Genomic DNA, 16,750 nt, shown 5'->3' on the forward strand with positions numbered 1-16,750 from the left:
TAGTCACCGAATGCCAGAGGCTGTCGAATCTCAAACACGACACAGCTCTGGTGGAGAAGAAGCAATCACCTTCGTCGGTCCAGGCAACCAAAGCAGCCGAAATCTTCTGGTTCTCAACATTCAAGCGAGAAGACTCCTCGTTTTGCATGCATTTCGTCAAAGAATGTCCATTTTCAAGCCATCAATGCAGCAAGACCGGACACAAGGAAGGCTATTGCGGATGCTTCACCAAGAAAGTCAGGCCATCCGGATCCTCAGTGAATACCGACTATCAAAAGAAGAGAAAAGGCAAACATAAAAGCAAGCATTTATCTCAGTCAATTCAAATCCTTTCCGTCAACGCAGTAGCAGCACCTACCCCTTAAGAATGTCACCACTCTCATTAACGATAAGCCGGCGCATCTTCATCTGGATTGTGGTTCGGACATAACAGTCATCTCCGTCCGATCATGGAAGAAGCTTGGTTCACTATCAATCACCAATTCATTCCATCGGGCGAATACAGCCTCGGATGCTGACAACTCGTTGAAGTAAGACAGTCAATTCGTTTCGAAACAACAGTGGCAAGAAGCTTTCATCAATATCAAGAAAGTGCTCCAAACTGATCTGCTGCTAACCCACTACAATCCAAGTTTGGACATCATCGTAGATGGAGACGCTTCAAAGACTGGAATCGGTGCCGTCATCATGCATCAGTTCTCCGATGGACAAGTCAAAGCTGTTGCTCACGCTTCAAGAACACCAACACAAACTGAGCAGAACTACAGGTGACCAAATTTCGCCGCATGCTGCTAGGTCGCCATTTCAAGCTCCAGATCGATCATCAACCTCTGCTAAAAGTTTTCTGATCCAAGAAGGGAATTCCACTTCTTATCGCCAATCGCCTCCAGAGATGGGCACTTACGCTTCTGGGATTTGATTTCGATGTGAAATACGTTCCCACTGACCAGTTTGGGCACGCGGACGTCCTCTCCCGGGTAATCAACAATCATGAGAAACCAGATGAAGAAATCGTAGTTGCTAACTGCAGCAACTACGATTTCACCGCAGAGGAAATGCACAGTGCGAGACGCTTAGCAATCTTCCTGTCACGTTAAAGATGGTTCGTACAGCCACGAAGAAAGACAAGCTTTTGCAACAAATAGTTAGGTGCATCACCAAAGGCTGGCCGTCCATCAAGCAAATTTATGATCCAGCTCTAAAGATGTTTCATTCCCGGCGAGAATCTCTTTCAATCATCAAGGATTGTGTAATGTTCAGCGACCGAATCGTTATCCAGTTGTATTTCGAGCTCGAATTTTGAAGCAAATACATCGCGGTTACCCTGGTGTTGAGCAGATGAAATCAGATGCACGCATGTTGTATACTGGCCTGGGATTGATGAAGAAATTCAACGTTGCGTTCGAAGTTGTTCCATTTGTGCCAGTGCAGCGAAATCACTGCCATAAATCCAGCCTCAACTGTGGCCTAAAGCAGAAGGACCCTGGAAACGACTTCATCTGGACTACGCCGGACCAATTGAAGGAATGTCGTATCTGATCATTACACAGCGTAACAAAAATTACATGTTTGCGTGTCTCAAGAACCAAATTATGTGTCTCTAGTAGATTTGGGGCTGCTGAATCTGATGCCGTTCTCAGAAATGTTCCAGCACGTCACAATTTTTAGCTACAGGTCGCCAAAGTTGTACAAAACACTGCTTTTATTAATGATTACATGAAATTTAAAGTACAATTTATCATACTTTTTTGTAATCTAATCCACCAAACATGCAAAATAGAACTTGAACTTTCATTTCAGACATAATTTGATTGAAATTGCGCGATTAAATTTCGATTAAACCAATTTTTTCAACATGCTTGCAGTCTCCATACAAAATTCTTCGTTTCTTCTATATGACAAAATACAACAATTCTCTAAACCATCAAAAAATAACTTTTCCGTATCGAAAATAATACAAACTTTGATGATAAGTATTGTTATACGCATAAAGTTTGAATTCAGTGGCAAATTAAGCCAATATATTACCTTACAAGCTGGGAAACTTGCATGCAAGTTGGCTGAAATAGTAATTTTTTGCATTTTCAACAGTCAATATCTCAAAAACTGGACGTGCTATGATATTTCTGAAAACGGCAATGGATTCAGCAACCCTTAATTTAGTGAATAGCGGTATTTTGGTGCTGGAGACAAAAACGTGTTCCGCAGTGTTATTGATTCATTTAGCAAGTGACCAGAAATTTTTCAAACCCGATCAACAACAGCATCTTCGACTATCCGAATTTTAAAAGAAGCCTTTGTAAGATTTGGAGTTCCTGATACTAGTCTCGGATAATGGAAGCCAATTTTGTAGCAGTGAATTCCTGCAGTTTTATGAGCATTCCAGTATTATTCACATTCGCACTGCTCCCTATCATCCACTGTCAAATGGACAAGCGGAACGGTTTGTTGATATTCTCAAACGTTCACTGCGAAAAATCACCGACGGGGAGAACATACCATCAGCCGAAACTCTACAAACATTCCTTCAAGTGTATCGTTCAACACCAAGTACAATTCTGGAAGGAAAATCTCCAGCAGATGTGATGTTTGGCCGCCCGATGAAGACTACTCTCGATTTGGTTCGACCCACTGCAACCATACCATCATCAGTGATCCAACAATCGCAGACATCAACGTTGAAAGCTGAGACACTCGTTTATGCGAAAGTGCACAAGAATGCGTCCAATTGGAAATAGCAGCCTGGAACGATTATTGAAGCAGTTGGAAATGTGAACTATAATGTCCTTCTGGATGAAGTCTCTGACCGTCGCAAGTTGATACGTACTCACGCAAATCAGTTACGTCCTAGATACAATGTTGTCGGACAACCGTTACCTTTAGTTCCATTGCCTTGGGATATACTGATTGAAAGTTTTGGATTAACAGTTCCTACTCAGACGAATCCTTCTCCAGAACCAACTACCAGTTCGCAACACAGTCAAGCAGTTCCAGTAAATGATTCATTTCCTGATGAAACCATGCGGACCGCAACACCGACTATATTTACATCAACACCAGTACCCGTAGCTCAGCCAAATGAAGAAGATACACCTCGCCCAACCAGATGCTCCAGACTAGTGATATAAAGGGGGAAATGTAACATTTATTTGGCAATCATGCCTCTTCATGTGAATCAACATGCTTACTAATCTGGAAAGTCCACTGTGACTCTTTTACACAAAGTTGTATACGATATCGTAAAAGCATTCGCTCAGAAGCAATCCTGCTTGCGTGTCTTCTTGGATATTGAGGGTGCCTTCGATAACGTATCTTTCTATGCCATATTGGAACCTGCACGAAACCATGGGCTACCTACAATGATTACCAATTGGATTCATCAAATGCTCAAAAACCGACATCTCTCCTCGACATTGCGTCAAGCAGCGATTCGAAAATTGAGTGTTTGCGGATGCCCCCAAGGGGGAGTCTTGTCACCACTTTAGTGGAATTTCGTAGCAGATACGCTATTGAGGCAACTCATTAATTGCCGTTTTCCAACTTATGGATTGATCATTTTGTAATGAAAATCGAAAAAGTTGCATATATATTGACCAATATTGTAAATGTCAAGAAGTTGGATGTTTGGGAAGAGAATGGAATAAAAGTAGCGGTAGGTACAATAATAAAAATCTGAAGAGCAAAATTCAATGAGTGGCCGTCCATGAATGATGTAGCATTTAAGGGGGGAGGGAGTCTACGAATATGGGACAAATCTTGTATTAGGCATGGGACACCGTAGCCTGGTGTCAAAAATTGATGCCGTAGCCTGGTGTCAAAAAGTGATGCGGATTCAGATTTTGTAGTTGTGTAATGAACTATTTTTATATTAGGAGAATGTTGATATTTTTCGTTGAACTATTTTTATGTCTAGACATGTAGCTTATTCAGTATAAGTGTTTATATTTTCAGTACTACATGTACTGCAGATGTTGGCATTCATTTTTCTTTGACCCAAATGATGTTCTTGAAATTTATTACCCTATATGTAAAATTCGACGAAACATTTTTATTCATATTATTTCTCTACTGGAGCCATCGTTCACATACTGCAGCGCGCATTTTGTTATCCTCCGAACGTCGTACTTCCAAGACAAACGATTCATATGCTTCCAGAACAATAGTTTTTGTTGGCACCGTGTCTCTAAAAGTAGATGAAAATTGTTTTATTTATACAAACGATACAAACAAATGTTGAATACCAACCCTGCTTTGTGCGACGAAGATCCGGAAACAATTGCGTAATAAAGTGTTTTCGGAATACTGCTAAGCAGACTACTTCCGTCAATGGTTTGAACCGAACTTCCAAAATTAACCAGAGTCATGTAGCTATCCGACATTTTCAAGTCCCGAATAACAGCAAACACTTGATCGTTCAATGCAACTGTTCGCCAATCGCCGTACAAAAATGTATCTTTTTCTCTTAACGACATGAGAGCTTTGAAGATACTTAGATGACTCATGGTATCGGAGCTTTGCACTCTGACGTTGACCGTTCTGTAATTGGGACCAACAGGAAGCCACGTTCTAGTGCCATTGGTGAAACCTGCCAGATTGGTATCGTCCCATTGGAAAGGCGTCCTTACTGGATCTCTAGATTTCGATACGTAGTTGTCTTTTCCTTCGTTACATCCGGCTGGATCAACCGTCTCTTCCCATGAAATGTCCACATCGGTCATCCCAATTTCGTCACCCTGATAAGTTACGCTGACCCCAGGAAGGGTAAGCTGAATCATGGTCAAGCCGTCGATTCGCTGTTCACCCATTCTTGTCGCCACACGACTCCGATCATGATTTCCCAAAACCCAGTTAGCCGTATGATCATCATCCACGATTGCCATCCAAGAATCGATTACGTTCTTGAAATCGTAAGCCGTTGAAGTGCTATTCAGCTCCGTAATCATTCGGAAATTAAACGGCATTTGGGCACCTTCTCGGCCTTTGATATCGCTGAAATATGGTTTTATAATATCCAAACTGGACCACGACTCGGTCATCATAATTCGCCTGTCGCCACCATGCTGCTTTTGATAGTCATCCAACAGCTGTCTCCATTCGTATACCATTCCTACGTTTTCCAACCGATCGATTGTGTAGATATGCTCAAGATAAGCAAAATCCTCCGGGTCGTTTGTCGTACCACTTAGTGGTTCATCCGGAAAGTTGCCATTTTCATCGGCTGGAATCTCGTACATACAACCGACGGAATCCACGCGGAAACCATCGACCCCAAGTTCCAGCCAGAACAGTAGAATGTCTTTCATTTCCTGAACCACTGCAGGATTGCGAAAGTTCAAATCCGGTTGCTGTGCTGTGAAAAGATGATAGTAAAACTGCTGTCGCTGTTCGTTCCACTGCCAAGCGCTTCCTCGGAATCCCGATAACTGAAAGTGCACAAAGTTCTTTCCGTTGCATTAGATGTATAAATAAGGAATATATCGGAATTAAGCTGGAAACATTAAAGGTTCTTGATCTCCAAGCTGAATAAATCTATTTTTTCTGGCAAATCTTCACAATTACAGTGAAACCTCCGGCTCGATATTGAAGGGACCATCGACTCATGGAAATATCGAGTCATGGAACAGCAATCCTTTGGAAAGCTGCTTCTAGGGACCATCATAGTAACCATGAAATTTTATTTTTAGTATGGTTCCATGAGTCGATATCGAATCATGGAACATCGACTCATGGAGGTATCACTGTATATCAAGTTTAAGATAGGTCAATAAGGCTGATACAAATATTTATTTTCTTTTATGTCCGAGACCACTTGGAAGGTACGAGGGGGGGGATAAAAATAAATAAGGAACAAAAAAATAAAAATGAGAAAAAAGTTATTTTTTTTTTTCAAATTTTTATTTTTAACGATAGTTGTAAAACTTTTTTCAATTGTCATCTGGATCATTATTAAACCTGTTTTTGGTTTTAAAAATTAAAAAACCTAACTGATGTCAAAAAAATGATGAATCTTTTTTTTCTCCCCCCTCAAAATTTTCGGATTTTTGAAGGGGGGGGTGACATAAAAGAAAATTAATATTTGTATCAGCCTAAGTTTCTTTAAATGTTGAGTTTCGGTTAGGGTAAATCATGATATATCCACCCTCTAAAAAGATTGGTCCAAAAGGTCCAAAACGAGATTTTCTAAATATTTTTTACCGAGTCAATATTTAATTTTGAACACAAGCCTTATTTAACTTTACAATTGGCACTGATCACTTGTCAACGACTGGACAAATCGATTGGTTTGATTAAGAGTGCCAAAGAGAAATGTCCCCAGAAATCTTATGCTTGTGGTCGGAACCCGGCAGAACAGAGAGCGGTACATGGCAGCGAGAGCCGGAGAAAAGTGAATCTACCGCAGAAATAAATAGCAGCACGAAGAAAGTGTGGTAGACGGAGCTCAAGATATCATGAACCGGAATGATATGCGGAGATTTAGTGCAACGGCGTGCGGTACAACACCGTACCAGTGCCCGCCATGTGCGATAATCAGGAAGAAAATTTTCTGACTGATAAAACGGCGGTGATTACCAGGTGGAAGGAGCACTTTCAGTAGTTGTTAAACGGAGAAAAAATATAATTGTTGCGAGAAACAGGATGAACATTGATGATGATGATCAAACCTTGGACCCGCCAACCATAGGAGAAGTTACAAAAGCTATTGGCGAGTTGATGGGAAGGAGGAGATCTATGTCAAGCTTTCCAAGCACGGAAAAAAGCTGCCTCTTGCCAGTCGACCCAAAAAGTACTTCTGAAGGTATGGGAGGATGAAGAAATGCCCACCCTTGAACACTCTAACGCTACTGCTGCCAGTAATTTCCACAGTGATTTGCCAATTATTCAGGGACTATATCAGGATTTTGTCCAGAATTTTTTCCACAAATTCATTCAACGACTTCTGAAGTTTTTGCCTTAGGAGATGTTGCTAAGATTCTTATAGGATTTTTTACAAATAAATCTGCAAAACTTCAGTTCATGATTTTATCAAATTATTTTACGGATTTTTTCAGAGAACCCTACAAGAATATCTCTAGGAATTTCATCGCCGACTTTTCTCGCTGTTCTTCCCACCATTTGATTATAGGGGAGGGGTCTGCCTCGTTTGACATGAATCCATTAGGCATAAAATCGTTCGGCATAAAGGTCATTTCGCATAATGGTCATTTGGTATAATGGACAATTGACATAAACACAGACAATTAGGAAAATAAATAATGCTACTTAAAAAAAAACACCTTCCCGAGCAGATGGAAAAATCAAACTCACATCTCGAAGCGAACAAATTATGATCGCATATCTCAATTTGAAATTGAAGAGATGTTCAAAAATTTTATAAATCTCAACATCTGGAAATATGTAAAGATCAAAATTAGTTCTTTAACATGAAACAAAACACATTCAACAGCAAATTGGCCGGACTGAACAGTGTAACATCAGGACAACCTCTAGGAGCAAAAAGTAGTCTAAGGAAGCGAAGAAAAATATACTCTTATTTCGTTGATCTCCCAATTGTGAGTCATAGCCGAATGGTTAGCATCTCTGTGTATAGATCTGAAAGTCGAGAGTCCGATACTTGTTGCGTTGCCGACTTTTTGATTGTTTTTATTCTTTTCCATCTGTCAGATTATATTTTGATATTGATTTGTTGGTCAATCCATAAACTTACCAGATAAGTATTGATTTGTTCTTATACTATCTTAACAAGATTTTTGATATTATTTTTAAACTTTTATCTCTTATCTCCATCAAACCAATAGCTGCTTATGATCGTCAGTAGATTACAACAACAAAGTAGTCAGCTTTTTTCACCTTCTCGAGTTGTGTTCAAAAGAAGGGAAAAATCATCGATGGTAATGTTAGCACACAGACAAACAGACGTAACACTTAGTAAAAATCGCGATCAAAATCATAGTCGACAGAACATGTACGCCCAATAGAGGTCCCCAAGCAAACTGCCACGAACACCAACGCACAATCAATCTTACACAAGTCGATTTCCTCAGAATGAAAACGTATCGATGTTTGTTTGACGTCATTGAGCTTTCGCTCAACGGCAGGCCAACAAGGAAGTGGTTGTTTTGCAGCAATTCTGTTTATATTTTAATTCTCACAGCAAACAAAAGCAATGTTGTGACAGTTCTCACAGCAAACAAAGAAAATTTTGTCAACATTGCACTACTACGCAGGCAACTGGATTGGTCAATACTAAAATCGTCCATCTGCCAAACTATGGGTCAACAGATGGCAGTAGCGTGTAAACGTCAAACGCAAATGAAAATGATGCGAGCGCTGCTGTTGGTCTGTTATTAGCAGTTGTAATGCCAACAATTAACGTAGTACAGAAAGAAGAATTATCAATAAAAATGATAGTAGTTACAGTGCAAACCACTAGTTGAAAATCGTAATTAGAAAGAACTGCATTTATTGGGGGTTGCGACTGGAAGTTGAAACGTAAATTCTTGGTTGTCGGCTATCTCAGTCTTAATCGGCGAATGTTTTAATTTATTTTGCCCGACGTTTCGGCCATTTGTTGTGGCCTTCTTCAAGGGAAAAATGGTCAATCGCAGATTGAGACTGAGATAGCCGACAACCAAGAATTTACGAAAGAACCGCATATGATCGAAAGAAGGGAAAATTATTTTATGCCAAATGACGTTCCTCCATAGGGAAGGTGTCCCACTATTCGTTATCTTAAGGAAAAATATATTTATGAATAAATCAAAAGTTCTTCGAATAAATGCAAACCGAGTTTAGTACTATACCATTTATTACCACTAGAGTTTATATCTATTGACAGATACGCGTATTTCGGAGTAGTTCCATCGCATGCTTCTGTGGGGTGAGCGACGGAATCAAGATTGTAATTCAAGTATAGTTCGACATTATGAATGTTGACGAACTTCTTTAATCTTCTACTAATATCTACCATTATATATCCATCGCGAGATAAAAATTCTTAACTTGTTTTAATTAAGAGTCCTATTTTCTTCCTTATCCACGAATCGTATCACCAAACAAAGGAGACTCCCAGATCTTCTTTCTCCCTCACTAATCAACACCCTTCCCGTGGCGATTGTGAAGATGCAGAGGTATTATCGGGCTCTAGAAGCAACAATCACGACACACTTACATTCCTTTCCCATCTCAACTGGACTGTAAGGACTTGGCCGGCGCCATTATTGATCAATCATATGAGAGCTGCTAAAATGTGAACTTCGACAGTAAGCGGAAAGTCTCATTCCTTATTCACTTGGACCGAAGTGCAATCCTTACCATGTTCCTATCAATCACAGAGTAGCAACAACTTGCATCAGTATTCTGAAAATGTTTTCGTATCATTTCAAAGTGATGTGATGCACAGTGCACGATTTTTGCCTATTTATATCGTAAAACGGTATATAATCTGGGGTGACGAATACTTGTACACCTACCCTATATTCCACACCCTCTCCCAGGACCTGCACCAGGAATTGTAACATTCTCCCGAAAATTTTCTTTACTCATTTCACTATGAATTTCTCCTTAAATTCATTCAGAAGATTACTCCTGCAGTTTTCCAAACATTTCTAGAAAAAAAAATCGCAAGTACAAACTCCATAGATTCTTCAAACGTTTATTGAAGTGTTCACACCAGCGAAATCAATTTCGTCGTCGTTTATTGAAGTATTCACACCAGCGGAATAAATTTTGTCGGAGAATTCACCCGATATTTATGGAGATTAATGATAAATTAAATTATCCATGGGTAAATTTAATTAAGGTTAAATATTGTTTCAATAATTATCTTAGCGATTTATGTAAAAAATCTTCCAAGACTTGCTCAAGAGTCCACAAATGCTTTCAAACATCTTAGAAAAAAATAATATACTCATTACGCGTGGTAAAGGATAAATTATGGGTGAAATTATGGAAAAAAAAATATTCACGTGCTCGGCTAGCATTCGAACCTAGGATTTGGGTATGCTAAACGAGCACTTTACCAAATAAGCTGCCGAGCCACTTGGTAACCCAATAACTGAGAAGGTTACAAGTTTCGAATTCAAATCCCCTCAGACCACGCAGACCTTATCCAACTCGTGTATACCGTTTTGATTCATATTACGGACAGCTTCTTATTCCGGACACTCTACTTTGTATGGGAAACATTTCACATGAAATGTTTCAATTTTTGCCGTTCAAATGTTCACACTTTCGAGGTTCATTTTAATTAAAATTTTCTATATATATCTATGAAAATTCATAATACTCAACTGCCTTAGACGCCCCTTTAGTGGTTTGCCAATTTCAAATGATGATTTGACTTGTCTTTTCATGATTATCATGAGCTGTCCGGAATTTGAATCAAAATGTCCGGGATATGAGGCAAAAGTAAGGAAGCGTCCGGAATAAGAATCGTGAAAAGTCTACACATTTCTATTTATTTAAAATTATTCATGTATCAAAAACAATCTTTATCCACCATTCGGAAGTTAAGTGTTTTGAAGGCTCGATAGCGTCGAGGAATTATACATATTGATTTATTTTACATTCTTCCTGATGGGTTATACTTCATTGAGGCCTTAAGTGTCCGTAATATGGATCAAAACGGTACTACACACGCGCGCAGAGCGAGTGCGATTTATTTAGGGTTGAAACTGCCTATCATACCTTAGAAATAGTACATCAGGAATTTACTCAGTCATGTTCCATCAGAGATTACTTGCAAAATTGAAGGGCTCAAAGGCAATATCCCTTTGATATTTAGGTCGGTCTTGAGTTAAGTAAGGTACCGTGGGGCAAGTGGGTAATGGATTTCGCATAGTTGGGATTATTCAAATTCTAGAGACCTTAAATTAAAACAAATGAGGTCGTATATATTTTTTAGCTTGACTCCCACTAAATATAAGCAGTATGCTGAATTTGATTTTTATATAAAATTGAAGAAAAAAGTACCAAAAAAGGTTGCGGAAAACGTCTCCTTACTTTTCACTTGCCCCATAAGTGGGGTAAGTGAAAAGTTTATCGTTTTGAACAATAAATTCAAAAACTAACAGTTATATTCACGATTTCTATTACCTTTCACATTTTAAGGCGTCCCAATGAACAATAACATAAGTAACATGTAAACAAAGAAAACTTTTTTCTTGTTACTTTAATTTTCTTCTGTTCAGTTATGTTTGTTAAAATAGATCGACAACATTATAACAGCAACATTTCCAATGTTGATTCTTACATCATGGGACATAAATTGCATTTCTGCTCTGTAGAATTTCCACCGCTCGTTATTTGTTTTTAAGAAAATCGGATATGACGTCGGATTACTTCGAGAGAAATCAAACGGGATCCATCAATAATGTATTTAGAAACTTTTTTATGTGGATAAACCTACACCCCATTTTTATGTTTTGAACTAGCTTTACATAGATATTCCACGAGATTTCCGTGAGTTCTCATATATTGGAACTTTTCAGTGAACGTCTTCCTTTTAATCGGCTGTCCGAAGTAAACATATTAATATCGTAATATTTGGCAACTTTTTTTTAAAGAGAAGTACCATGATTTGGCCATGATAATAACTTTTAACGCTTTGAGTATATTTTTTCTTGAATTATCTGCACGTTCTGTTGTTCTATGATAATTGCGAACCTTGGATACTTATAGCTACCTAAAGAGAAAACACAAATTCAATCTCTAATGAGAAACTTTTCACTTGCCCCACGTGATTAGAAAATTGATGGTGTTTCAATTTAGTTATTTTTAGGTCTATGTCGAACTATTTCTTAAACTTTTTTTTATTGCAGTTTAAAACTGTTCGAGGGGACAACTTAAAAGTGGTACAGAAAATTATTTTTCGCAACTTTTTTCCGCTGAAAATATTAAAATAAGATTGCACGTCGCCAACTTGTTACGGAGCGATAGTTGTCAGGTTAACAATCTTTCGCTCTATTATGCAATTAGGTCTGAAAAATCTCAGAAATCTCTTTCTTATCGTAATGTTCTCAATGGCCTCAAAGGTTTACGCATGAGTTTACAACATTAAATCACATAGTCAGTAAAATATACCAATTATTTTCACTTACCCCATTTACCCACTTCCCCCGCGGTACCTTATACTAAAAAAATATACTGTCTTCAAGATTTCAAACGGTATTTTACCGTTCAACAGAAAAAATGACATAATTTGTAGAAGATTGACTTTGTATTTTGGTTCCCATACAATTGTTATTAAAGAAAAATTACTGGAAAAACTTCAAAGTTAATTTTCTCGAAGCTAGTTATTTGTCCCTTTGAACCCTATGCTTCTAACCCCCTCAAATACATTTCGGATTGTTCAGATATTTCTCCAATAATTTCTCAAAATTTCCTTGGCAATTCCCTGGAATAAACCCTGGATAAGTTCTTTACGGATTTCCTAGCGATTTTTTTAACGAATTTCTATAGTTTTTTTGTAAGCATCAAAGGAAAAATGTCTGGAGTAACTTCTGGAATATTCCTTGTTGGAATCTTGGAGCAAACCTTTACGATAATTATGGACGGAATTCTGAGAAACCCCATTAAAATTTTTGGAATAATCACTGGATGAATTTCTGTAGGATTTCCCACTTTCTTGAGAAATTTATAAAAGAATCCTTGGAGGAATTCCTGGTGAAATTTTGACAGTATCCTTAGTCCGAATTGGAAGTCCGTAAAAAATCATTGAGTGCTCTCAATTTCAATCTTCGGTTTATTCTTAGTTTCCCATTACGAAAAGATCCTGGACCGATCGGGAATCGAACCCAGACACCTTCAGCATGACTTTGCTTTGTAGCCGAGGACTCTAACCATTCGGCTAAGGAAGGCCCAAAACTTTTTATGGTGTTTTTCATGTTTGTTTCAACAATAGTTTTGTTTGTTGGTTACAAATTGTGTTCTTCGATGCATGAAATCTGCCTCGTTCTCTATTAATATTCTCCAATCCAATCCGATTCAAACAGCAACGATGTTAAATAGTAGTTTGGAGGATGCATTCCCGAATACCACCTTTTTGTGTGTCTTGTAACCACACCTCTGGTTAAAGTGTCCAAGATTTTTGAGATTATGGTTGAAGTGTCCAAGATTTTTGAGATTATCGTGAATTTGTATATCGTTTTGTTTCCAAATACCAAGAAAACATCAAATTATTCGAAACTGGACACCACCCAACACCTACTGTGAAAAACGCAGCCGCATTGTAGGGGAACATGGTCCAATACGCACTGATGGGGTAAAATGGCTCACCCCATTGAACCATTCCTACAACGTTTCAATTTGTATTCTTTGTCAACGATCTTAAAATATGTTCACCCAAGAGTTTCCGCCACAACCCTTGGACATAAACTCATAGATTTTTCCTTAAATTTCCGCTAAAATTCAACATTTTTCACTTTTTCGACTAAATATTAAGGTTTTCCGATGATTTTATTAACGAATAAGTATTTCCATACCACAGACCAAACTAATGGAGAAACTTGATTGCTTATTCCTAGTTCTTCTACACGATTTAAAACCGTTAAAAACTTGAAAATGTTTTCAAAGTGGTAGCTAGTAAATATTGTTAAGTTACTGTTAAGACTTCGAATGGCGTTAAAATGTAGATCTCATTAAGAGAAAACAACACAAATCCTTAAAGTGGCATTTGGATCATTTTGCCCTATTAATTCCGGTACTCAACGCCAGACGCCGCAGAAGGATAAGGATAGGCGGCCATTGTGGGCGGTTTAAAGGAAGCCATGATGAGGCGATATGAGGAAAGTTCTTAACGGACAAAAATAAACCGCCATCGCTAAACCGACAATTACCTTGCAACATTTGTAGTAGCAAGACGTGAGCTAGCCTAATTGATTACTGAAAACTATAAGTTGATAAAGTTAATAGAAAGTGACTTCGGTCTGAAGAGTGGAAAAGATAAGAGCGAGCGGATAGACATTCAGGTAGACTGCTAACCAGTCGAAGCTAAAACCCCATCACTAACCGCCAAAACCCTCTATACACCACCCCCTTGAACCACCAGGACCGCTTTAGTTCACCAGTAGTTTCCCTAAGTTCTACGTTGGCGTTTTCCCATAGTATCCAAGTGCTACATCCTGCGCCAGAGCCTGCGTCGGCCTGTAGTGTCACCGGAAATATATCGTAGTCATCTCGAATTGGCCATATCTCGGAGTTGGCCTAGAGTAGAACAGTGCGCCACTCCGTACAAGACCATCGTGAGCCGTTAGACGCCACTAAGGCGCGGCTATTTTGTAAACGGTCTGAAGTCAAGGAGTAGAAGGGCAGTGTGAAGGGGAGTAGGGTCAGTCGGCCGTCCACCCCAAACGAGCCGGTGAAGAAGAAGCTGAAGTACCCGCCGACTGTCCAGCCGTCGATAAGGAAGGGGAAGAGGTGAAGTTACTGGACGGGAAGAAGGGGCCCCGCCAATAAAACGAATTTTTAATATAACTTAACTATGATTTAATCCACCAAGTATGCAAATAAGGACTTCAACCTTAATTTAAAATATAATTTGGTTATATTTGTACGATTAAATTTAGATTAAATCGACTTTTTCAACATGTTTGCAGTCTCCATACAAAATACTTCTTTTCTCTTATATGGCAAAATACAATATTTTTCTAAACCATCAAAAAATTACCCTTGAGCATCGAAAGTATTGTAAACTATTGTATCAAGTTTGAATTGTGTGACAAATTAAACAAATAAGTCGGCATACCAGCTCGTAAACTTGTATGCAACTTGGCTAAAATCGTCAAATTCGGCATTGTCAACAGCCAATATCAAAAACCAGACGTGCTATGATATTTTTGAATACGGCAATGGAATCTGCAATCGTAAATTAAGTAAATTTGCGGTAAAGTGTTCCACAGTGTAATTAGATTTTCTTCCAAAACAAAAAAAAAAAAACTACGGTACTTATTATCATCAAATTGGTTATAAGATCTACCTACCTTTCTTCGGACTAATAAATGGTCGGCGTTAAGTCAGAGTGGACCAAGTGACATTTTGAATATTTTGAGAAAAATGGGCTTAAAGTTTAACACTATGTAATTTTTCATCTCGTTCAAATTTTCAGCTCAATATTTCTACACATCATTGAGTTACTTTCAAACCATATAATGTGAAGTGATAATCATGAAAATATATAATACAAGCCTCTGATAGAACGATTTTTTGATGGACTATGTGCACTTGGTCCACTCTGACTGAACTAAAGACCACCGTTCAGTGATTTGGTTCACTCTGACTGAACAATTTCTAGGAAAGTTACAATCATTTAATGCTTGCATGGTCAAACTGGGTCTAAGATAAACAGATTATCAACATCCGTCGACATCAGTATCGTAAATTTATCAATAATCCATATCTTCAATCCCAAAATCAGTGGCATTACGAGAACTTGAAAATTAAAGTTTTGCAGGGTCAGGGCATTGAAGACCAGAAATATTCATATATGCGTTCAGTCAGAGCGGACCAAGTGAAAATCTTGAGTGCCGGCCAAAATATACTGGTCCAATGCGCTGGTTTTAAGACATTCCATTCAGACACCATAGAACTACCAACAGCTTCTATCGAACTCTGAAATCGACTCAAAAAATCGCAATAATCAAGCAGTATATTGTTTTGTGACATTTGGTCCGCTCTGTCTGCACAGAAACTGTTGCAATTTCTGACCACCCAGCCAAATGTGGTAAACGATAAAAAAAAAAAACCAAATGCATCGGAATAAGCAATATTTATGGTTTTCTATTGATTGATGAAAAGATGAATAATTCGATGTGAAAAAATCTGACAAATCACTTGAAATGTTTTTGATTTCTTCGCATTCATCAGCGCGTTGATCATTTTCGCTGTTATGGTTATAAGCACTTGGTTCACTCTGACTGCATACTTTTATGTATTTTTATTGATCATCCAAAGTAAATTTCTTACATATCTCTCGCAGTTTACAACATTCATCAAATCTGATCAAAGGGACATGGAGGTAAGGTAGAGTCGTATCTAATGAAAGAATAATCCAAATTTCCCAAGTTTTGTACTTGGTCCACTCTGACTTAACGCCGACCAAATATGTTTCCAACTTATTTTTGATACGGTCCTTACATGTAGTAAATCCTTACCCAGTTATTCGGTGGCAGCATTTCACTCGCGTTGTTTGGATTGCGCTTACCATCTCTCCACACGTAGTAATCCTCGTACCCTTGTTCACGATTCACCGACTTCTTGAACCACTCGTGCTCATCGCTCGAATGATTCGGAACAAAATCCAGGATCAGCTTCAGTCCCAGCCGTTTCGCTTCGGCAATCTGTTTCTTGAAGTCATCCATTGTACCGTACTCGGGTTGAATATCTCGGAAATCCGAGATGTCGTATCCGAAATCGGCCATCGGACTTTTGTACATAGGAGACAGCCAAAATCCTCGCATGCCGATGTCTTTCAGATACGACAGTTTCTCGGTTATACCGTTCAGGTCACCAATTCCGTCCCCATCGCTATCTTTGAACGACCGTGGGTAAACTTGGTAAAATCCAGCCCGTTCCCACCACTCTTTGGTAGTTTGCTCGGACTTGAGTTTTATGGCCCTTGTAAGGGCTGTTATACATATAAGAATGAAGAAACATTTAAACATCTTACCGCTGGAAGATCTGATTGTAAACTGAACATTTTAATGATAGGCTCAGTCAACCTAAACGTGACTACAGTATGAGGAAGCTTTTAGAT

General features: G+C 38.6%; 1 protein-coding gene across 1 annotated transcript; it reads right to left on the reverse strand.

Moving 5' to 3' along the window:
• Nucleotides 1-3,922: 3,922 nt before the first annotated feature.
• On the reverse strand, nt 3,923-16,715 carry LOC5565450 (maltase A3). The gene is made up of 3 exons (XM_001649738.2): nt 16,149-16,715; nt 4,246-5,423; nt 3,923-4,183 (listed from the first exon to the last, which is right to left on the reverse strand). Exons 1-3 carry the CDS (start codon nt 16,656-16,658, stop codon nt 4,066-4,068), a joined length of 1,806 nt encoding a protein of 601 aa, XP_001649788.1. The 5' UTR covers nt 16,659-16,715; the 3' UTR covers nt 3,923-4,065.
• Between the last annotated feature and the right edge of the window lie 35 nt (nt 16,716-16,750).

Source organism: Aedes aegypti, chromosome 3, assembly GCF_002204515.2.
Source record: "Aedes aegypti strain LVP_AGWG chromosome 3, AaegL5.0 Primary Assembly, whole genome shotgun sequence".
NCBI classification, from domain to species: domain Eukaryota; kingdom Metazoa; phylum Arthropoda; class Insecta; order Diptera; family Culicidae; genus Aedes; species Aedes aegypti.

Bases quoted from the DNA above. Each gene is read 5' to 3' on its own strand.
- LOC5565450 (XM_001649738.2), bottom strand. From the start codon at position 16,658: ATGTTTAAATGTTTCTTCATTCTTATATGTATAACAGCCCTTACAAGG. The intron at 5,424-16,148 runs GTAAGGATTTAC...GTGCACTTTCAG, and splicing joins TGCTGCCACCGAATAACTGG to TTATCGGGATTCCGAGGAAG. The intron at 4,184-4,245 runs GTTGGTATTCAA...ATCTACTTTTAG, and splicing joins TCTTCGTCGCACAAAGCAGG to AGACACGGTGCCAACAAAAA.